The 24,275-nt window shown below is 40.7% G+C and overlaps 1 protein-coding gene across 1 annotated transcript in view; it reads left to right on the forward strand.

The window, feature by feature from the left end:
* Ptdss1 (phosphatidylserine synthase 1) overlaps positions 1-24,275 on the forward strand; it is a 62,641-nt gene that overhangs the window by 2,709 nt on the left and 35,657 nt on the right. Inside the window, exons 2-4 of the mRNA XM_021179803.2 lie at positions 9,863-9,954; positions 17,301-17,345; positions 20,309-20,433. Coding sequence (XP_021035462.1) covers positions 9,863-9,954; positions 17,301-17,345; positions 20,309-20,433 — 262 coding nt within the window. The remainder of the gene's footprint in view (positions 1-9,862; positions 9,955-17,300; positions 17,346-20,308; positions 20,434-24,275) is intronic.

A 24,275-nucleotide genomic window follows, 5' to 3' on the forward strand; every position in this document is an offset into this window, starting at 1 on the left:
TAACATAGACTACACATGAGACAGCACTGTACCACATAGACTACACATGAGACAGCACTGTACAACATAGACCACACATGAGACAGCAATGTACAACATAGACCACACATGAGACAGCAATGTACAACATAGACCACACATGAGACAGCACTGTATAACATAGACCACACATGAGACAGCAATGTACAACATAGACTACACATGAGACAGCACTGTACAACATAGACCACACATGAGACAGCACTGTACAGCATAGACCACACATGAGACAGCACTGTACAACATAGACCACACATGAGACAGCACTGTACAATATAGACCACACATGAGACAGCACTGTACCACATAGACTAAATTGCAGATGTTGATTTGTATAAGTTACTTCAAACATAGAAACAGTAGGTAACAGTTATTCTTACCTAGGGGTGCCACTTCCATTGTTGTAAGTATGCTACTCTTTTGCAGACGAGACCTTTCTTCCTATAGCATCTAGCCAGTCACATTTCTAGCTTTGGAGAGAACTCACGCTTGAACCTAATTATGGTTACTGTCCACTACCCATCATGCCAGTGGATTTTACTCTATAAAAGTTGTATGACTGCCTAATTTGTTAGTCCCCAGTCTCCTCATCTGTACGCAAAATGAAAATACCAGTATTAACACCTCATAGGATTGTCATAAGATAGTTGTTGCTTAGCTAAGTGCACGGCACTGAGTTAAGAAGCACCATTTCATTGCTTGATAAAGCTTTCTAAACTATATTTGTTGCTGAGAAGATATAGTATGTTCTGGAATTGAGAATGAAGGTAGAGGTATTAGAAACTGAGCCTTGTATAACTATACCTGCTTATTTCACATTAACTTCTATTTAGCTTCCTCTAATAGGTGGGTTTGAAGCGACAGAGTGGCGAAAGGGTTCTTTTGAAAGGACAAAAACTATATTATTATTATTTTATTTATATATTTTCATTTTATACTATTTAATTTTACATGATGAAAAGCAGAATGAATAATTTGTTCAATAGTGTATCTTTAAAATTATTGTAGGCTGTTCAAAATACAGCTTTTTCTTTTCTAATTCAGAAAGTAATGTTCTGGAATTTCTTTTTTAGGTCATATTCTGTCTAGTTGAGGCATTGTGGCAGAGAAGTATAAAAAAACGAGTACACATCTTAGCAGCTTGTGAAAAAGTAATTTTAAAAAAATCACCTGATCTTTGAGCTATGGTGCTTTCCAGAAGTTATAATAATTTTATTTCTTAGGCTAATTTCATAAAGAAATCACATACTGATGAATTAACCCCACATTTACTTTACATAAAATCAGATATATAATTAATAGAATTAAAGAGTTACTAGTGTCTATGTTTTGTAATAGTTTATGGTCCGTGTTAAGTAGGATGTTATAATGATAGCTAAGACTGTCTCATGAAGATTGGAAGTAATGGTTTCTCAACTAAAAAGTTTTTACACTATGCTCTTTTTGTATATTATATAAACTTATATAAACTTATGGTTAGACAATGTTCAGTGCAATTCCTTCAATCAAACTTTTAAACTATGGCTTAATTTTTCTTTCGCAAAGATTACTTAGCTAAGAGAATAGAATACTTTGAAGGTATTGTATTACCAGAATGTAAGAACAGTGCTGGGTGAGATCATACACTATGAATACCCAGCAAGAGTTTTAGATTGTGAAGGATTTGATACAGCAAACAGAAGTCTGAAGTAAGGTTGGATTTGTTCAGGAGTTCTTCTGTTAGATAGTTCTTTAGTTTGAGTATCACCTCAAGGGTACTTATTGATGGGAGGTTCAATACAAAATGTTGCTATTGGAAGATGGTAGAACCATTCAGAAATAGTACCTGTTGGGAAGTTCTTATGATCACTGAGTGCATATTCTTGGAAGGTTTCTTTTATTTATTTCACCCTGGAAATCTTACTAGGAGGGTCTTATAATGGAGAAAACTTGTTCTCTCTTCCCCTATTTTAAACAGAGTCATTTAACATAGTGACTTTCAAGCCAGCCAAGGCTACATACTAAGACTGTCTCAAAAACAAAAGAAAATGACACCCAAAATTTAACTCACACATGCTTCTGCCATTGTTACCCATAATTGAAAGGGTTGCAGTGAATTGGCAGCACTTGTCAACAGAAATTGTCCCCTGTGTAGATGACATTGTTTTAGTGAAAATGGCTGTACCTGTGTGATTATTAATTCATTTGCCCTTGTTTTCTCCAGATATAGAACTAAGAGAATAGGCAAGGGACAGGGGAATGGACAGATGCTTACTTTGTTTTTTGATTAGTGGTTTTTAATTTAATTTAATTTCCCTTACCAGCTTTGGAAATTCCAGTTTTTAATTTTTCGTTGGGTCCTATTTCTTGCCCTCTCTGTGGTTCTCTAGGGGTTTCTGCCAGTCTTCCTGATTTATCCTTCAAGAGCATATAAAGGCCCAATAAAAAATGCTTCCATACACTACTAATGAGGTTGTCTTGGTCCTGCTTTCTTATAGATATGTTTTTTTTTTTTTTCCCCTCTCTTTCTTTAATAGACAACTTGATGTCTCTGGCACTAGGGATATTAATTAGTGGTTTGTACTAATGGCTCAAAAAGTGTACAGCCAACACTAGACCAACTCTAGACACAGATTGCTATTAGGCTTCATTGTGTTAAGTTGCATTTGAAGGATAGTTAACATTGATACTCACAATTTCTGCTTCCCAGTTATTTGAATCATTTAAAAATTAGGATTAAATAAGTTATCTTTTTTATTTTTTTTAAATTTGTCTGTTTTTCCTCCTAATAAGATTATAATCTATTAGATTGAAGAGCTATATGTTTCTTTGAGATCATCTCTAGTGAATAGACCCTTGGATGACTCAAATACTTTGATTTCAATGGTACCTTACCCTGAATTATATATATAGGCCTCTTGGTAAATGGTGCTAATTCACACTGGTCCTTTCAAATACTTGTTTATTGTTTCAGACATAGCACAGTTTATCTTGTGATATAGTCCTCCTAGCTCTCAATTTGTGTACAGGAGTTAGCCGTTTTTACATTTCAGCTAATCCAGAAACCAGGACTGGTCCAGCCCGCTTGGTCTGCTTCCTTGGACCTGGCTTTGTGTTCAGTACTGCTCCACAGCTGAACTGTCCCTATTCCATTCAGCCTAACTCTTTGCTATCCTTGAGCTCACCTGGGTTATCTTTAGCTGGTTTTGGGGGACTCTCGTACCTGTTCTCCATTGACTATTTCAAACTTTAGCTTAACAAATCACTAGCCCCTTAGAACAGCATACTCCCAAGCCTGTCTTCAAGGATCATTACCAATTAAAGCAAAACTGATTCTAGCTGCCTGCCTCCCTGGCTTAACCTGTGTGATGGTTTGTATATGCTCTGCCCAGGGAGTGGCACTATCAGAAGGTGTGGCCCTGTTGGAGTAAGTGTGGCCTTCTTGGAGTAGACATGGCATTGTGGGTATGGGTTTTAAGACCTTTATCCTAGCTGCCTGGAAGTCAGTATTCTGCTTGAAGCCTCCATGATAATGGACTGAACCTCTGAATCTGTAAGCCAGCCCCAGTTAAATGTTCTCCTTATAAGACTTGCCTTGAGTCATAGTATCATTTTTACAGCAGTAAAACCCTAACTATGACAAAAGTTGGTACCAGGGTCTGGGGAATTGCTGTGATAGGCTTAACTGTGCTTGTGTTTGGAACAATATGGATTTTGAGACTTGGAGTTGGAAAACAGTGGAATGTTTTAAATGGGGCTTAATGGGCTATCCTAGTAAGAGTATGGCAGATTTTGTTACTGAGAGTGACTTGAATTGTGCAGATCTGGCCCAAGAAATTTCAGTGAAGAAGAACTTATGTGGCCTAGAGACTGTGTTTTTGTAGTAGTGTGGTGAAGAACATGGCTGCTTGTTGCCCTTGACAGAAGAGTCTGCCTGAGGCTAAGGTGAAGAGACTCGGATTAATTGCATTGATAAAGTCTCTGAGATGCCCATCATAGACTTTGTTCACTGGTTAAGTCTCAGGAAGAGCGTTTTGAATAAGCTTAGCCAGCTTAGAAAGAAAAAATAGAAAATATATAGTTTAAGTATTAAAGGGGCACCAGGTGAAATGGAGCTGAGTCCTGTGTTCAAGGATAATAAATTGAATTAAGGGAGTAGTGACCTTGGGGTAAGATCCCACCCTGCTAAATTTAGGTCCAGGCATAGTAGTAAAACCCTTTAATCCCAGGAGACAAAGACAAGCCTATCTCTGAGTTCAAGGCCAGCCTTGAACCGAGACAAATTCTAAGTGAAGAAAAACCTAAATCCAGGTTTGGTGGACCACACCTTTAATCACATTGTTTAGGAGACAGGCATGCAGATATCTGAGTTCTGTCTACAGAGCAAGTTTCAGCCAAGCTTAGGTAGTGAAGGAGTTGGAAAACAGAAAGTTAGTGATGATATAATTAGAACAAGGGGCCCCCAGCAAGCCACAGACCTCTGCAGCTTGGCCATGTGGCTCTGGCTTTAGAGTCCAGAATAGAAGGGACTACTGGGACAATTGATGCTGCTTAGCTGGAGCTAAGAAATTAGTGATGATTAAATGCTATCCTTATAAGATTTGCCTTGATCATGGTGTCTTTTCACAGTAGTAAAACCCTAACTAAGGCACCCTAGTACTGCTATCTTTCTCTCTCTCCTTTTCCCCTTCTGTTTCTGTCTCTGTATGTGTGTCTCTGTCTGTCCTCTCCCTCCCCCCACCCCACCTCTCCCCCTTCAGCTCCTGTTGCCCATTTACAAGCACATAGCACCCTTCACAGCTCATTTGGCGGGTTCTCTTCCTGAACACCTAAGAGGATGACCCATGTATATAGTTGTCAGTGCCATTTATTTTAGCTTCTTTCATTGCAATATTTTTTTCCTGTCAAATTGTTGATGCCCAATATCTTCCATCATTGAGAGGATGAAATATGTCCTATGCAAACTTGAAAGAAGTTCTTTAGTGGGTCTTTGAGCAAATAATTCTTGACCCAGATCTCAAAAGTCTTTAAGATAGAATAAATACATCGTTAAAACTATGACACATCTAGGTAGCATAGGTCCATCTTGTAACCTAAGATTACATTTTCCACAGAGAAAGATGATCCTTGATTATGACATGGTTTTTCTAATTCAGTGACTCAAATTAAAGGAAATTAGAGGAGAAGAGGGACACCTAGCCTAGAGGCTTGTGGCGTCATGGTGAAGACTAGATCGTGTTATCTTCCTGGTTCCATGGAGAAAAACTTTGTCTAAAGGTCATGAGTAAGTGGGGTTGCCTAGTCTCCTGAAGACTATACTCCAGTTGCCCATACATGTCAAAAATTAAACTGTCATAGAGTCACTAAGTGTCCTGATTTGTCCTTTCCCTGCTCTGATTTTTCCCTTTCTGAGTGGTTTCTATAGTACTGGGTCCATGTTCACAGCATGGAGGTGTCGAATAGTAATACCAGCTGTAGGCTCTGCAGGCCCCTGCAGGGACCCTTTGCAGGGCGAAGGAAAATCTGTCAGTGGACACTGTAAGTTAAATAGGGATCACCACCCACTCTATCAAATCATCTGCAACATTCTTGCCCCCCACCCAATATATTGCAGATATCCACTGTATACTTGCTGTGAGCACCAGAAGTCCCTTGTCAGAACAAAGTGGGGCCTGTTCCTTCGAGAACTTAATGGCCGTCTTGTTCATAGCTGGTCTCAAACTCTCAGTCTTCCTACATTCATGTCCTAAGTGCTCAGATTACCTGTATGTTTTACTGCATCTGGCTTTGAATTTATATCCTTAGTATTGATCCCAAGTTCTTATTGTTGATGTGTGTTTTCAATAGTCAATAATTATTTTTAAATTAAAAAAGTATTATGTGTATGTGAGTCAGAGAGAGTTGAGAGAAGGGGTACATGTATGCTGAAGTGGGGGTCAGAATACATCTTTGTGGAGTCAGTTTCTGTCTCTCTGCCTTTATGTGAGTTGTGGGGATTGAACTCAGAGTTGCAGTCTTGCACACAAGCCTTTATCCACTGAGCCATCTCATTTTCCAGTAATTGGAAATGGAGACTGATTTGATGATTTCTAAGGACTTTTATTCGCTTTGTTTGAAGTTAAAGTTACACCACAGGTTTGTGGAGGGAAAAGTCTCTCCCAGCCTCTCTTTCAGGCCCTAACTTGTTTTTCCTTGTTTCTTGGGTGCAGAGACATTTTATGTGGCTCTAGATACAAATTATAGCTTATATTCCTATATATTAACCCTTATTTATACAAATAATTGCTTATCATGCCTACTGTTCTGTTGTTTCTTTACTTCATGATGTCTTTTTAATTTTTGGGAACAGTTAATTTGTAGAAACTTCCATTCCTTTTTATGGCTACCTAGTTTTCTGCTGTGAGACTAGACTATAATTTAATCAGATTTCTTTGGTGAATGGCTAACTTGTGTCTAGTCTTTTGTGAATATATATGATTTTGCAGCCTTGTATGCATTCCATTTAACATTCACAAGAGAATGTTTTAAGCAGAAGTTCTCAGAGGAGAGTGGCTGAGCCACGGGATATACATGGTTGTAAGTACAGAATGTTTCTCACTTACCCTCACTCTGTGAAAGTTGTAAGTTTACACAACTGTAACTAATGCACAGAGTGCCCGCTTACCTGTTTCTTCATAGACTCTCCCGCTTAGTCAGCTAAAAATGGTCTCTTAGTGTTACCTTTATTTGTCCATCTCTTTCCGTGAATATCTTTCATTTCTTGCCTGAAGCTAGTTTCTTCATAACCCTCTCCCATTTCCCTGTTGATTTTGCTGTGACTGTTTGTTGTGTTTTCTGTTAATTGATTTTTAAAGGAATGCTTTCCAAGTTAGAACACACAGCCCTTTGTCTTCCTATAAATCCCAGGTACTTTCCTCAAGTTTGGATTTTCTTGGGTAGCACTACTGCTTCAGTTTCTTTCACTTTTATTTCTGCGCTGATTTCTTATTTGCTCGTGGTTTCTGTGTGTTGTGCTGTACTTCAGGACAGTGTTTCCATTCTGAGGTGGTTGACGTGTTTTTAATTAATCAGATTTTCTAGTCTATACTACCCCACTTTGTTTCTAATCATCTACACTATTTTCAGATAAAGTGTGGATTATATGATTTCCCCCCTTTCTCCACACAACAGTGATTGAGTTTACCCTTAAGTTTAACTTGTAGCATGTGTATAATGTAGCTGTCCAGTTCCTTTCTTCCAGCCCTTTGTCTCTGGCACAGCTCTTACTGACTTCCCAGAAGCTGGTCATAGGTGTGGCATTATCCTTAGGATCTAGCAGCCCTGGTTCCAATGCTAGCCCTGTAGCTTCTTAACCTGTATGCTGTAGGCCGTGTACTCAATGTTTCTTGGCAGTTGTGTCATTTTAAAATCCTGGTTGATAATATCTGTTTTGCATTTGGCTGTGAAAATTAGCGATAATGTTAACTGTCGGTAAAGTCCCCAGTGCACAGTACATACTTGGTAAAGAGGAGGTATTAGTGTCACCATGGCACAGCAAGGGTACTGGGATGTTGTTTTGAAGGGAGATGTTGTTTCTCCTACGTAGCTGTTTTTCAGTTAGACCTAGTGGCCTGTCAAAGGAATTATGGAGCCTCCTTGAGTTCCAGCCAATGGGACCAGGCTAGGATATTTAGGGCAGTGTGGATGGCAGGAAATCATTGGGGTGTCCATTGAAATAAAAGTACACAGTGCTGGCCTATGGGATCTGTTGGGTTCTGAGGTTTGGCTTTGGAGTGAGCCCTATAATGGAACTAGCATCAGTTCTTTTTAAGCTACTTGGGCACATGGATGGTCTAGGAAATGCAGTGTGACCTCATTTCAGAACTGTGCTCAGCCCTGTCCTAACTCTAGTAGCTGATTAATTGGTGGCAGAAACTTAGCTGCCAGCTTCTGTTTTTAACCCAGTACCCTAGGACAGCCCTTATCAAGGCAGCTTTGTATCATTCCAGGTCTCTTCATGTTGTGGGATAACTTTTTTTTCTTTTGTGTTTGTGTGTGTGTGAGGGCACACATTGTGAATGTGTGGGCTTATGTGGAGACTAGAGGACAACTTTTGTTCTCTTCCACCTTTCTATGGGTTCTGGGGATCAAAGACTTACACAGCAAGAACCTTAACCCACACAGCTTCTGGGGAGGGAGGTTGTTGTTCTTGTTGTTTGGGTTTTTTTGTTTGATTTGAGTTTTTCAAAACAGGGTTTCTCTGCATAGCCTGTCCTAGAGCTTGCTCTATAGATCAGGATCGCCTCAAACTTAGAGACCCACCTGCCTCTGCCTCCCAAGTGCTGGGATTAGCTGCCACTGCCTGTCATGAATTCAGCTTCTTGTCTCTTTGCCTTTGAAATGCCTCCTTCCATTCTGTTTTATATCATACTTTCTGCCTACTCATTTTGCATTTAAAAAACTGCAGTACTGAACTTTCTTCTGTCAAGCTTCTCAGAAATTATCAATAATTGAGGAAATCCTCTTCTTGTCTTACATTTCTGTTTCCCACATTGCATTTGCTTTTTGTGAGTTCCACATATATTACCGGTTAGTGTTTATTAGTCTATCAGTCTGTCTGTCTCACTCCTTCAACATAAAGGGTGTAACATAGTGTTTGCACAGTAGCTCATTGTTACCAAGAGTTAGTCCACAGTCTGTAAAATGTAGCATGTGTCAGGTTCCAAGAACAGAAGGGATTAAGTACCCATTTCAGAAGTGTGATTCTGGCAAGGGAACACTTATCAACCAACGGATGGGGCTAGTCCAATCACTGGGTTGATGAATCAATAAACAAGTGATGTTAGAAAGTCAGACATGAGAGGAAGGGTGACTTTTTTTTTATTTTTTTTTTTTATCATTCTGCTTCCACTCTGATTTTTAAATCTTGTGGTTTTTCTTTTCTCCTCCTGATTTTCTTGGCTTACTACTGCTTCATTGTTTACTACCATTTTCATGCCTCTTCTTGCATCTTGTAGGTCAATTTTCAAGAATAGTTGATATAATTTTGTCACATTGCTTCTTTCCTGGTAATTTCATGTTCCATTCTGACTTTATGAAAATTTCCCTTGCCACTGCCTTTATCAAGCAAGAGTATCTGTTGTGTTAGAAGCGCAGCTTTTGCATCCAGACAGACCACACCAGGCTAAAGCAGCTCCACTTGGCAGAGGTTTACGGTGGGGGGAGAGGGCAAAGGTGGGGGCCAAGAAGGGGAGAGGGGAAGAGAGAGAGAGAGGTCAGAAGGGTCTGCCTTTTCTGTGGATAGTTACATAGCCCGCTCACAGGTACAGGTGGGAATGTGTATTGGTTGCCATGACTACAGATGGGCGGGTTTCTGTCACCTAGGTGTGATGTCACTGAGTTCAGAGCTGATCCTGATACCAACAGTATCTTTTGTATTTTTTAAGATCAAGATATTTCTCTAAAACAAAACTTTGTGTTTTTGACATCTTGGGGTTTTGTGTTTGAAGAACAGTGGATCTCAAATGAATGTTTGAGTAGAATATATGTTGGTGTTTAAGATGATCAGTTTTCTTTATATATTATTTCATTGAAGTTTTGGTGGCAGAGATGAGCTTTGTGGATGCGAAGCACATAACACCACTGAGCTCTACCTTCAGCCACTGTTTCCTTTCATGTTAGACCTGGGCTTTACTGTGAGAGTGTGGGTTTTAGGATGTGACACTGAACAGTGAACTGTGTGTAGTGACTTCGCTCAGCAAAAGTAAGTCCGCAATCCCTGGTGTTTGACTGAGGAAAGCATACTGGATTTTGGTTTCCTGTCTAAACGCGAAGGTGGATTCTCAATGCCGTTTTCCATTTTCAGGGATGACTCTGTTCCTGAAGACAACATCTGGAGAGGCATCCTTTCTGTGATTCTCTTCTTTCTCATCATCAGCGTGCTAGCGTTCCCCAATGGTGAGTCATGTCTTAAGTTAATGAAGTTCTACTGCGCAGCATGCCCTGGAGAGTCTTTGAGATGCAAATTATCTAGAAGATGGGTTTTGCATAACTATCGTGGATATAGACTCAGTAGCTACATTGGCCCTTCCCAGCTCTGTGGCCCCCATATCCTTAAATGTGTTTCAGTTTTTCTCCTGTTTGATGGGGATAACAGGAAGATATTCTGAGAGCTAACTTAATTAATAATATTAAACGTATGTGTTGTTTTGTTTTGTTTTCTTTTTTTTCCTTTTTATCGAAACAGGGTTTCTCTGTGTAGTCCTGGCTGTCCTGGAACTGGCTCTGTAGACCAGGCTGGCCTCGAACTCAGAGATCTGCTTGCCTCTGCCTCCCAAGTGCTGTGATTAAAGTCATGCCCCACCACTGCCCAGCTTGGCTTGTTTTTTAATTGCAATAACAAAATACCTGGGACTGCATACCTCATAAAGCATGGAGGTTGTGAAGCTCACAGTTTTCAAGCTGAAAGTCCATTCTACATGCTCTGGTGAGGCTCCTTGCCTTTGCATCATGGTACATGGTCTCATGTTAGAATTATGTACAAGAGAGGGAGCTTACATGGTAAGACTAGATTTGATATATATTTTTAAAGATTTATTTATTATCATATCTAAGTACACTGTAGCTGTCTTCAGATGCACCAGAAAAGGGTATCAGATCTCATGGATGGTTGTGAGCCACCATGTGGTTGCTGCGATTTGAATCAGAATCTTCGGAAGAGCAGTCAGTGCTCTTAACCACTGAGCCATCTTTCCAGCCCCTAGATTTGATATTTTATAATGACGCTTTGAAGAGAACTAACCAGGGTCCCAAGAGAACTGCATTATTTGTTTTGAGGGCAACACTCAGTGACCACCCACTAGGTCCTGCCTCCTACACCTTTACTGCCTTTTAACATTCTACTGTGGGACGGAGCTTTTGACATCTAAGCCCTCTGTAGCTGAACCACATGCAAGTCATGGTGACTGCTAAACTCTTGATAACTGTTCTTTTTATTTGTTTGTTAAGCTGTTATTCCGGAACAAGATCTCCCTATGTATTCTAAGGCTGTCTGGAACTTGCTCTAAAACACTGGGAGGCCTTGACTGCTTGGTTCTCCTTCCTGGGCTTCTGAGTGCTGGGATCACAAGCAATTACAGGCATCAACTGCAGTGGCCAGCTCAGCTGTTCTTTTCTATGTTTTTATTATTACTAGCTGAGATGTACAGTACTCAGTATATTGTTTTGTTTTGTTTTGTTTTGTTTTGCCAAAGATAGAACTAGCTCCAATAAGTAATGAGTATTTATTACTTAAACAATTTGCTATCTGTTGTCACAGTTACCTTTGCTGATTGAGCATTTGGATCAAGCAGGAATCAGATGATTTCTATAAACCCCTTCTGTCAGGATTAGATAAAGAGGCAAAATCTTTCATACGTGCTTCTAACTGATCCATACCTTCCCTCTGAAGTTCTCCTTAGAAGTTGTTCTATTTTGTTCTTAATTAATCCCTTTCCATATCTCCTTTCTAGAATGTTCTATGCTTGTTCTCTGTACCCATTTCTTTTTAAAAAGATTTATTTATTTATTTTATGCATATGAGTACACTATTGCTCTCTTCAGACACACTAGAAGAGGGCATCAGATCCCATTACAGATGGTTGTGAGCCACCATGTGGTTGCTGGGAATTGAACTCAGGACCTCTGGAAGAGCAGTCAGTGCTCTTAACTGCTGAGCCATATCTACAGCCCTCTGTACCCATTTCTAAATGCTTACTGTTGCTTTGTATTTTTCTCACACCTCTGAGATTTTTTGCAGTCTGCCTTATGCTCCATGGATCTACTTAGATTTTAAATAGCATTCTTCAAGATTATTCAGCATGTAGGCTCCCATGCTTCAGCAGAGTGCTATGTATAGCTTATGAAGCTCGTTCTGGATGTTACTGAATGCTGCTGGATATGATCCATGGCAAAGGCCTCCAGGTTTCCCAGGCTGGTGGCAATGGAATTTTGTTTTGTTAATTTGTTTCTTCTGTGTAGCACTGTGTTTATAAAAATATGGTAATTTTTACTGATAGCCTGGAAGTCAAGACAGTGGACCCACAACTCCGAGTTTCTTCAAAAAGGAATTCTAAGTTCCCTGTTATTTGGGAGCTTTCTTTGTTTTTACTTGTGTGGGGTATGTGTGTGTGTGTGTGTGTGTGTGTGTGTGTGTGTGTGTGTGTTCTCATGCCAAGTGTATGTGTGTGGAATGGAGACCAGAGGTTGACATTAGGTGTTTTCTTGGGTCACTATCTTACATATTGAGGCAGGGTCTCATTTGAACCCTGAGCTTGCCAATTCTTCCAAGACCGATCTGACTCTACCACTTATGCTATGATTGCAGATGGACCATCATACCTGCCAGGTAGCTGTGTGGGTGCTGGGATTTTGAAGTTTGGTCCTTACATTTTGGGGCAATTGCTTTACCTGCTAAGCCATCTCCTATACTCTCATCTCATCTTTTTAAATTTACCTTTAGTGGAAATATTGCACTATATGAGAACCTACAGATTGTATGCAGATAGAATACATTTTTTCTTGATGATTGATGTTTATAGTTATTCACAATTTGTAAGATTTAAGGACAAGATGTCCATTATTGACCTTGCTATAAAATTTGCTAAGAACAATCCCTTAATGTCAGATATCTTTTTGGCTCTACCAACTTTTGTTTTCCTTTGTATATGTATCATTCAGGGTCTTCAGATTTTCAGCTTAGAAGGAGACTTTGGGCGTTATTTAGCCCAGTGTTTCCTTCAAGAATGCCATGTTGGAATGTTGCCAAAGTCTTTGTTTCCTTTCCCTGTTCTATTTTCAAAAGTGTTATAAAAATGCAGCTTAGTTCTTAGTGGTCATGTTTTCATGACTTGAAGGTATATTTGTCTGTCTGTCTGTCTGTCTATCTGCCTTTCCATTCATTTTCTGGTTATTTTGAGTCCAGAGCTTCCTGAAAATTTGAAGTAAGTCTTAATAGCCCTGATTTGCAAGTGTGTTTTCCCTGGTGCTTCTTCAGTAACTGAGCATTGGATGTCTTTCACACATACTTTTTTCAGGATACCAAAGGCATAGAGGTAGGGAATTAAATCTATTTGAAGTAACGTTTGGTTTAACATCTGGGTTTTCCTCCATTCTTTAGTGAAGCCTTTTAATCATTCTCCCATCATGGGACTGTGATTTTCTTTTGATTTGGGATGATAAACCCATGTTCTTGTTCCCTACCTATTACTGTTTCCTTAGCCAAGCCATGCAGGCACTGTAGTCCAGATGAGGAGAGAAGGACCCATATAGAGCTCACCTATTTCAGCCCACTCAGTTTATAGATGAGAAAGCCGAAACCTGTGACCACCAGTCATCATCTGAAGTCAACTACCTATCCTAGTTTGACTGGCTTTCAGGCTTGGGTCTGTGTCTTCCCTGCCTCAGCCTTTCTCTAGCCATCTCTCATACTAGATCCACTATGTAGGGCTTTCACATGGCTGTGTGATAATGCTTCCCCTTCCTTCTGTTTCTTTTCCTTTCTGTCAGGTTTTCTCTTCCCATACTGTGGACTTGGTTGGCCTGTCCATAGAATACTTTGGCTATTTATTGCTAAAGGCAAGTCAAGGTTAGGTATGGTGCTATTCTGCTACCCTCAGATAGTATGTGATTAGAAGAAGCTAGAATATTGATCTGAGCCTTCTGAGGAGATAAAAATAGGAACTACAGACATCTTTATAGTAAGTCAAACTCCAGATAAGTAATCCAACCCCTTGAGAGCCAGAGTTTCATCAAACCCATGAGAATTAACATTAACCTGATTAACTACAGAGCTTCATGAATCTTTCAAACACCTCTTAAAAGCCCCTCTTCCCAGCACCAGCACAGCAGCAGTCAGCTAAGGAAGCAATCAGATTTCAACAGGCATTTCCAGAGCTTTTGGGGACAAACCATATCAGGAAAGCAGGCACCAAGCCTCTCTTGCAACCATGCTTGCCCGGCACACATGTTTACATAATTTGTTTTTCAAAGGCCACTTGCTCATACTTTATGTAAAGTCATAAAACTCATTTTTCGGTGTGGAAGAATTCTATAGAAATAGGTTCAGGGGGACTTAGTGGAGGTAGTGGAGGGCTTTGCAGCTTTTCCTTCAGCTCCAGCTTTCAGGCCGCTGGCCTTGCTGGAGGTACCATGCAAGGATACATTCCTGAGTACAGTATACATTATATGTCTCATCTCCTGCTCTGGTGGTGTCACCTTTTCTCTATTCTCCCCACCCTTGGCACATGCTTTCAAACATTATTATGGAAACGAAGGAGAGAATGGAAGTTCCAAACCTATGTTTTCCTTCAGAGACATTTGGGAACATGCCTTCATATCCAGCGTGTTCTGTTTTAGAAGCTTCATAGATGTATGTCCTTGAACTATTAAAGGCTGCCCCCAAATGCTTGTGTATAGGTCTGTTTGTTGATGACCATGTGACTCATCTTGCATGTGTGAATTCAAATATGACACCGGTGTGGTGGAGTTGGTCTACTCTTATGGACAGGGCTCTGCGATTATTTAGGAGGGTCTGCATAGCATGAGTACTAGAAAACTCTATTCAGAATAGGTTGAAGGATGAGGAAGTTTTTTACACTCTTATATAACATAGAGCTCAGGGGTAGCATGGCTCTGGAGCTACAAAAATACAACACGTGGCTGTGAAGACCCACATTCTTCATCCCTTTCTCTTCTGTTGTCATGAACAGTTAGCCCTGGACGGCTCCACCCAGATGGGCTTAACCTGGCACCCAGGCTCAGCATTGTCCATCAGTAGATGAGCTTAGATTATTTTCTGTGTTATTAGGAGTAAAATAACCTGCTTCTGATTTTTAAAAACCTCTGTGTGTGTGTGTGTGTGTCTGTGTGCGCGCTCGTGCATGTGTGTGTTTGTGTGATAAGTATGTATGTATGTGTCTATGTTGATATGAGTGCATGTAGGTACATGTGTGCCATAGCATACAGATGGAGGTCAGTGATAACCTTGGGTGTTGGTCTCCCTGTTGTTTGCATATGCTAGGGTGTGTAGATTGTGAGCTCTCAGGGATTCTTCTGTCTCTTCCTCCCAGTTTACCCATTGCAGGCCTGGGATTATAAATTTGAGCTGTTGGAGTCAGCTTTCTGGGATTTGAACTCAGGTCTTCCTACTTGCACAACAAATGGTTACTGACTAAGCCTCCTGCTTTTTAATTTTTGAGAAAGGGTGTCTTAGTTTGGGTTTCTATTGATGTGAAGAGACACCATGACCAAGGCAACTCTTAAAAAGGAAAGCATGGTGCTGGGGAAGGAACTGAGAGTTCTATATCTTGATGTAAAGACAGCAGAAAGAGGCTGCCCCACTAGGCCTAGCTTGAGCATATGGGACCTCAAAGCCTACCCCTATAGCCACACACTTCTTTCAACAAGGCCACATCTATTCCAACAAGGCCACACCTTCTAATATTGGTATTCCCTATGGACCAAGCATTCAAACACAAGAGTGTGTGGGGGCCATTCCTATTCAATCCACTACACAGGGTTTAGTTTTCTAGCCTGGGCTGGCTTTGAATTCCTAATCCTCATGAGCCAGCCTTCTGTGCTCCTAAACTATAAACTTATGCTGTGACACAGAACTTGAAAAATTCTTTTCTATAAGTCTTTTAGTGTACTTGTTCTCAATTCTCTTGGGCTAGAATTGGGTCATATATTACTTCTGCCCAGTCCTGAGGACAGGAATTTATAATACCCAGAGTCAATTGGGCATATAGATATCTAGTAGGTATGTAGCGATTGGGAAATTGCAGAGGAACTTGGGTTACCTCTCGTAGTTTAGAGTAGACCTGAGTTAAACAAGAGAGAGGTGGACATTCAGCAGACACCCTTTGCCTGTCAGTGGATGTATAGCAGGATTAGGTTCTGTAATGGGGCTCCTAAATAATGACACCGAGACTTGATTTTATTTATGAATGAATAGGCATTATAGCTAAGCTTGTTTCCAGCTACTTCATAATTCAATTAACCCATTTATACTAAACTAGGTTCTGCCACATAGGTTGTTACCCCCTCCTCAGTTTCATATGTCCGTGTCTGGGTGGTGAGTCTCCTACCTCTCCCAGAGCCCCTCTCTCTGCCTAGAAGCCCCTCCTTTCTTTCTTGCCTTTGGTCTAGGCCATCATCTTTTTATTAAAACCATTCAGAAGGTGAGAGAAGGAATGTTTATAAAATATGATGTAGCCATATAAATAACAATGCCAAAGTCTGGTCTGCACTGTTCTGCAGGCACAGAAATCAGCTTTTTATTTTTTTATTTTTTTTGGTTTTTCAAGACAGGGTTTCTCTGTATGGCCTGGGCTGTCCTGGAACTCACTTTGTAGACCAGGCTGCCCTCGAACTCAGAAATCTGCCTGCCTCCTCCTCCCAAATCCTGGGACTAAAGGCGTGTGCCACCATGCCCAGCTTGAATAATCTTCACACAGTTCACAATAATATTACCCCAACAGGGTTTCTAGATTTCTTCCTAGTTCTGTAGGGAAATATTCTATAAAGTCCTGTAGTAGAAGAGCCCTTGGGAGACTAGGAAATGAAAGGGTGTGATGTCTACTTCACATTGCTTTCCATTTCCTCCTTCCTATTCTTCATTATTCTTTGGTTCTTTTAACAAGAAGAGGACGGTCCAGTGGGCTGCTCTTCCACTTCTGTGGCCCCTGGCTATATTCTGTAATAAAGACCTTTCCTCAGACTGTTACCTCTCCTGACTGCATCTCAGTGACTATAGACCTGACTGAGAAGCTTCATCTAACTCTACTGTTAGCTGACTGAAGACAGATTATTTCACCATTCTAGGCCAATTTCTTTATCTGTGCACCCCAAGAATGCTCATAGAGCTCACCTGACATGACTGCTTTGAGCATTGGAAATAAAACCAAACAAAACAGGTTCTACACTGAACCCTACTGGAGCCATGACCCTCAGTTTCCAAGTGAGGGACCTCTGAGTACTACTGCCCCTACTGACTGGAGTGGAGAAGCACAGATGATAGATAGCTCTGCATCCTTCCCTGTTTAGTCACCAGCTCCTGAGGTCAAGTTCAGCAAGGGGCAACTAAAGGCAAAGTCCAGGCTACAATAGGCAGCAAGAAAGCCCTGACTGGGATCTCCTTCTTAGCATGTGGGGTTCATAGTTCTCCAGTTCTCCAAGGTTAAGAAGGGTGTTTCAAAAGTTATGGGGAGGGGGGGGGAGAACAAAAACAATCCAGTTTATTCTAACCTCATATCATCTCTTTGCAGGTCCATTTACTCGACCTCATCCAGCCTTATGGCGAATGGTTTTTGGTGAGTCCCATTAGTAGATAAAATTATTTTCTACTTTAAAAACACCCTTTTTCTGTGTGTCACAATAGTGGTTTTACACCATACCTTAAAAACAAACAAACAAACCATTTTTAGTGTGCCTAATACAAAAATGTTAGATTCTTTGATCAAAAAATAAATGGTTGCTGATGGCATAAACTCTCATACATAGGATCATTTTCTGTTGCATATGCCTACTTCTGCTGTTTTGTTTATTATTATACACAGAGCTTAGCTTCAGCAAATGAACCTTGTTTCCCTTTCCTAGAGCTGGTGCTCAACTACATGATAACAGCACATTTATCTTGATAGCATCTGTGGAAGCCCAGCAGTGTAGTTTCTAGGAACTCAGAAAAGAGAGATCTCTACTGACAGACAGAACCTCATTTGGTCTGAAGTTTATCATTACGCATATAAATATTGAGGGTTTTTATTTTGTTTTGTTTTTGTTTTTTCGAGTCAGGGTTTCTCTGTGTAGCTCTGGCTGTCCTGGAACTTACTCTGTAATCCAGGCTAGCCTCAAACTCAGAAATCTGCCTGCCTCTACCTCCCAAGTTCTGGGATTAAAGGTGTGCACCACCACTGCCCACCTATTTTTATACTTTTTTTTTCTTTTTTTAGTCTTATTTTTGATTCTGTCATCCAGAAATTCAAATTGCCTGAATGAGTCTAAAATACAGTTTTCATACTTAGATTTTTTTATTTCATCCTGCCTAAGTAAGACATAAAATAAATTATTTTAGGTTAGGACAGTATAACCATACTTGAAATTTTAAGAGAATATTTTGCTTTTAAGCTGCCTCCTTCATTTTTTAAGGTAATTCTTCATTTTTGTTTGTTTGGTTGTCTTTGCAACAGATCTGTGTATCCCTGGCTGTCCTGGACCTCACTGTGTAGATAAAGCTGGCTTTAATGCTTTAGAGATCTCCCTGAGCTCAGGGATTAAACTTGTGTGCCACCATACCCAGCAACTGTTCATCTTTTTAAATTTACTTAGAAGTTTTCACCAGCAGCTGTTTACTAGCATGTGACAGGTTTGAAGACCTAAAGGGATGCAATGAATAAGACTCTGTCCCCGTGACTCCCTCCTCCACCCAAGGACCAGACAGCAGCCACAATAAGCAAACTACTAAAGAATTTAATAGTAAAAATTATAAGCTGTTATTAAGTATTAGCTAATTAAAACTGGATGAGGTGAAAGCCACTTGGCTGCTTCCACTGGAGTGGTGAGGGAGTGACACTCCGTGTAAAGTTTAGATGCAACTAAATGTCTGTGCATGTAGCACAGTCAGGGATCAGGGCCTTCAGCTAAAGAAAATGGCTGCTATATGGTCAGTCTCATGGCTGGAAAGTACTTGGCCCTGGTGGGTGGGGGAAGAGCAGTGTGCAAAAGAGCAGAGAGCCAGCATGTACAGAAGTATTCAGACTGTGGGCAGAGTAAGGAGTGTGGGTGCAAAGGACATTGAGAGCTTTCCTAGAAGGATGGAGTGATTGTGTTTACTATTTGGAAAGGATTTCCCTGGTGCTACACAGTGCTTGCTTCACAGGCACAAGGAACCGAGTTCAGTCCCTAGCACCCCAAGCACTCACATACACACACACACACATACACACACACACCATTTGTGCTCAAGTACCTAGGGTTTCATAAGGAACTGAGTTCAGGCCCTAGCACCCCAAGCACTCACACACACATACACACACCATTTGTGCTCGAGTACCTAGGGTTTCATAGTACTTGCAGCTCAGTCTAGAACTCTGGCCTAAATATTTCTGTGTCATAGATCATTTCTATGGTAAAAGAATTATCTCACAAATTTTAAAAGGTTATAGTGTGTGGGGGGGTGGTCATTAAAGATGAAAATTTGTAAAGCTGGTGCAAAATGCAAAACCAAGATAGTTTTTTTTTTTTTTTTTTTTTTTTGTTTTTCGAGACAAGGTTTCTCTGTGTAGCCCTGGCTGTCCTGGCACTCACTTTGTAGACCAGGCTGGCCTTGAACTCAGAAATCCGCCTGCCTATAGTTCTTATGTGTCAGAAAATTTATGTTCCTTGGCTCTGGGATGCATGGCTATGCTGGCCCAGCTCTACAGGAAGCCTCAATGCAATGCCTTCCTTGGTGAATGGAGAGGGGCCTGGCTAGAAGGCCTGGGGCTGAAGGCCTTGCTATGAATTCATGCCAGCCATGCACAGTCTCTTCTCTAGGGAACCTATTTGGAGATCAGAGCCAATCCACATTTGTGACTCAAGGTGATCAGTGTGGCAGCTCCTGGATGCCCTGCATCTCTGATCTAATTTCAGTCAACTTAACAGAAGAAATCACAGCCCGACTCTGGGGTTCGGATAGAGAATCAAATCTTTGGAACTTGATTTTGCCTTGGAGTATATTAGTGGCTTTACTATTTTAAATGACATGGTATTAGTGATTTAGGATAGCAATTATGGTAGATATGATAAGAAAATCATGCCTGCCGGGGCTAATTTGAAGGATAAGCCTCAGATGGAATGGGAAAGTATGGCCCACCTGTCGTCTGAAATCAGATGAATTTGCCCCCTAACCCTGTCACTTCTGCACCCCTTACTCCGTTCTCTACCAGCAGCCCAGCCTCATGGTGAGTTAACTCTTCAGGAACATATTCACATGGCCTTTCTCTACTTCACGTTCTGTCAAGCCTACCCTATACATTCTCTGGCTGCTGGTCCTTCAAAGCTTAGCTTAAGTATTGTTTCCTCAGAGAGGGAGACCCTTGAAAACCGAATAGGACTGTGTATCATCAGATCCTCTCAACAAAAAAATACCTGGCTATGATAGATTCTCAGAAGGCTACATTGTGATATTCATGTATACTATAACTCCAAGCCATTAAGTCTAATGTGTGTCTCTCCTAACCTTGACCTTGGTTTTTTGTTTTTTTGTTTTTTGTTTGTTTGTTTTGCTTTTTGTCAGGTCTCAGTGTGTTGTATTTCCTCTTCTTGGTATTCCTCCTTTTCCTGAACTTCGAGCAGGTTAAATCCCTGATGTATTGGCTCGATCCCAATCTTCGATATGCTACACGAGAAGCGGACATCATGGTATGTACTTGTTAGTGATCCTGTTGTTAACTTGGTAGGGTCCTGGGCGTAGGAAGCACTGGGTCTACATTTTAATTTGATCGATTTCCTTATTTCCTGGTAGTATAGCTAAAAACTGGATCTCAGGGTGTACCATTATGCACCAAAGTGATGCCATCCAGGAAATGAAACCCTTTTATGAAATGAGGGTGTATGCTAAGAAGAATACATACACTGCCATCACATGGCCTTTGGCCTGACCTCTGCTCATATCATTTATCTGTCATAGGACTTTGGCCAAAGTACTTAGTAGCCTGCATCCTTTTTGGTGAATATGGTAATGCATATGGTGGGTTGGAAGGGCATATTGTGAACTGAACACAGAAATGTTTTCTGTGCATCCCAGAAGACCTGCACATTGCTTGACACACACTGGTTTCTTCGGCTACTGCTTGTTAACCAGTCATGTTCAGCACCTTTGCTAGATATGCCTATAGCCAGATTTTATAGTCCTCTACCTGCTTGCTATAAAGGGGCTAGCTATAATGACTTAAGCTGTTTCATTTGTTGCATATTTAGAATACATACACACGTGAGCCCTTTTCAGTTTTACATAAAACAACTTTTATTTTGACTTTCTATTATTGATAAGACTATTTGGAGAAGAGTCATTTTTTTCCTTTACATTCATGGTGATCATTTCTGTGATGAGGTATCTTAGGTTTTGCCCATACTAATCAGTTTTCCAGCTCTCCTGACATGAGCAACACTACCTGCACGCACTGTTAGACCCCAGAGCCAAGAAGTCATTCCTCAGGACTGTCCATTATTTCACATGCGAGTCTCCTCACATGTATTTCTGAATGGCCAACCTCTCATAGAAGCATTCCACTATCTTCATGACTTCAGCCTATAGGACTCAGGGATGCCTTTTACACCATTTAATTAATTAATTAATTAATTAATTAATTTATTTATTTATTTTTGTCGAGACAGGGTTTCTCTGTGTAGCCTTGGCTGTCCTGGAACTCACTCTACAGACCAGGCTGGCCTCGAACTCAGAGATCCGCCTGCCTCTGCCTCCCAAGTGCCGGGATTAAAGGCGTGCGCCACCACACCCGGCTACACCATTTATTTTAAAGGATGTGATATGGGATGCAGATGAATCCCCAGAGAATAAGTACTTATCTCAAGCTCTGGCAGGGCTCCAAATGCACGGGCTTCTTTAGAGGTAAGAGGCCGAGGTTCCTTTAGGGGTAAGGTGTACTGTAGCCCAACATGCAACTGTGTTCCTCTCCTCCAAGCTCTCCAAGCCCTGTAGTTAAGGAGCTTTCATGGAGGTTATATCATAGAACGTAGGGTGGGACTCGAAAGCTCCCACTTCTAATACATCTTTGTCTTGTAGTGCTCAGCTTCCAAGCCTGGAGCCACCACTTATTGCCTCTTTAAAGTAAGAGACACTCCAACCACCATGATTTCCAAGGCATTAGGAACTCTCTCTGAAACAGGTCAAAGACCATTAGTACACAAAATATACTCAGTACCCTTTCTCCTCAGAAAACTGCAAGGGAGCTAGGGACTAAAAACCAACGTTAGTAACAGTTTTGTACATGTGACATTCTCGTCTAGTGTTTTGAAGGCCTGCTGTCCAGTGCAGATTGCAGGAAAAGCTGGTGGGATTCTGGAGAAAGAAAACACTTGGTGCATAGCCATTTGCTCTGGCAATTAAGAAATAACAAAAGGACTAAAATATCAAGAAGTAGTTATCACCACAGAATGGCTAGACCCTTCTTGAGATGGTACTTCTAAATGTTCATCTTAGCTTTCCTGGGGTCCACAATAAAAGCAAAACCAAGAGCTTGGGAATTATTTAGAAGCCTAATTAGGATTTTTCACTCTCAAGGAAAAGAATAACAAAGGGTAACTTAGTTGTGCTGCTGCTGCTGCTTATGTTAGGTGTTTGTTAAGGAAACAAAACATCTAGGAAAGCCAGGTGTATTAGTGCACACCTTAATCACTCAGGATGCAGAGGCAGGCAGATCTCGATGAGTAAAGACCAGCCTGGTCTATGTAGTGAGTTCTAGAACAGCCAAGGCTATGTACTGGACCCTGCTTCAAAAAGCTAAAACATCTGAGGTAATCAATAAAAAAGAAGGGGCTTTTTTTGTTTGCTTATTTCTTTGTTTTGTTTTGTGTTTGCTGTTTCAGAGGTTTCAGTATGGTTAAGGCAAACCACCATGGCAGGAAAATTGTTTAGCTCATGGTAACCATCAAACATTGAGGGACTGACCTCCCACATCCTCCTTGAATACACATCACCAATGGCCTAAGGCCTCTTAGTAGGCTGCACCACTTAAGAGTTTCTACCGCCTCTAACAGCACATTGTTCCCTTGATTAGGAAGCAAGCCTTTAATGTAAGAACCTTTGGAGAAATACCCTAAATCCTCACTGTAGCAAAGATGCAAGTGATGATTGTAGTTTAGTCTAATAAACACTATATCAGACATTTTCTATATATTCAATATAATTCTCTTATACACATGGCGCACGCGTGCACATACACACAGACACGCACGCGTTAGCCAGCTATTCATGCCATTTTATAGAGGAGGAAAGAAGCTTAAATGCTGTCTGTCTTGCTCAAAGCAAAAGATTCTATCTCTGCTTTAAAACCTATTCTTTTCAATTTGACTGTGCTTTAAGTGTAGCATTATCACAGTAAGGACAGGCATGCTCATAGCAGTCTTAGAAAATAAAGATATTTCCTGAGAAATTGGAGAAAGGTATTGTAGATAAAATACTTTCCAAGGCAGCCTTTTTGGAGCTTGAGCAAAAGTAAACCAACTTGCTTGAGGTTGTGCTATTAATGTTTCTGTCATGAGCCTTATGGAACATAAGAGCAAGTTGAATCAAAAAATGTTTTGACACTTAGCTTCTTTAGAAATACGCTATCACAATGGCATCTCAGTGTCACAGTCACAGCTCCACGATAACTGCAGTTGCCTTTACAATCTAATCCAGTACGAACTGATTCTTGCTAAGCCAGGCAAGGTGTGCAGCTGTTTGCAGATTCCAGGAATCTGGGTGCTTTGTTATCGTCCTCTTTTTTTTTTTTTAATTCCTCATCTTGTTTACTTCCTCCAGCCAGCCTTTCATGGTGCTGAGTACTCATTGATGGCTATAGAGAAAACCCTTCCTTTTTATATGGATCATTTCACTGTTTGCTATAGAGAAGTGTTCTTCCTATTTGTGAAATGTTTACAAAGAAGTTCCTTTATAGAGATGTGTCTGGAGATAGCTATATAAACCCACCATTCAGGAGGTTGAAACAGGAGGATCATAAGTTCAAGACCAGCTTGAGCAGTTTAGTAAGACTCCCTTCTCTAAAAGTAAAAAGAGGATTGAGGTGTGGCCCAGCAAGAGAATGCTCACTCAGCACTGGACTGGGGGAAAGTTGTTCTTGCATATAAATGGGGTCTGTGAGTCACACTTGTCATGGGGCCACTGTTCTTGCCATTCCTGATCTTGATATATATGTGTTGGAATTTAGACTTATATTTTCATTTAGGATTTCTTCTATAAATTGGTGTCAGGGATGAAATTATTAATCTTAATAGAGGCAGTTTATTTTTGTTTATTTATTCATGCCTTCTTCTTTTAAGACACATTCTTAAGTAGCCTGTGCTGGCCTCCAACTCAAGATGTAACTAAGGATGGCCTTGAAGTGGTCATCTTGCTTCTGCCTCCCAAGTACCACTAGGCTCTACTTTGAGTCAGTCTCTTATCTAATCGTGGATAGTTTGCTGATTTCTAATGTGATTGATTCTGGGCTGGAGGAAGGGCTCAGTGGTAGTGATAATAG

Source organism: Mus caroli, chromosome 13 (genome assembly GCF_900094665.2).
Source record: "Mus caroli chromosome 13, CAROLI_EIJ_v1.1, whole genome shotgun sequence".
Classification (NCBI taxonomy): domain Eukaryota; kingdom Metazoa; phylum Chordata; class Mammalia; order Rodentia; family Muridae; genus Mus; species Mus caroli.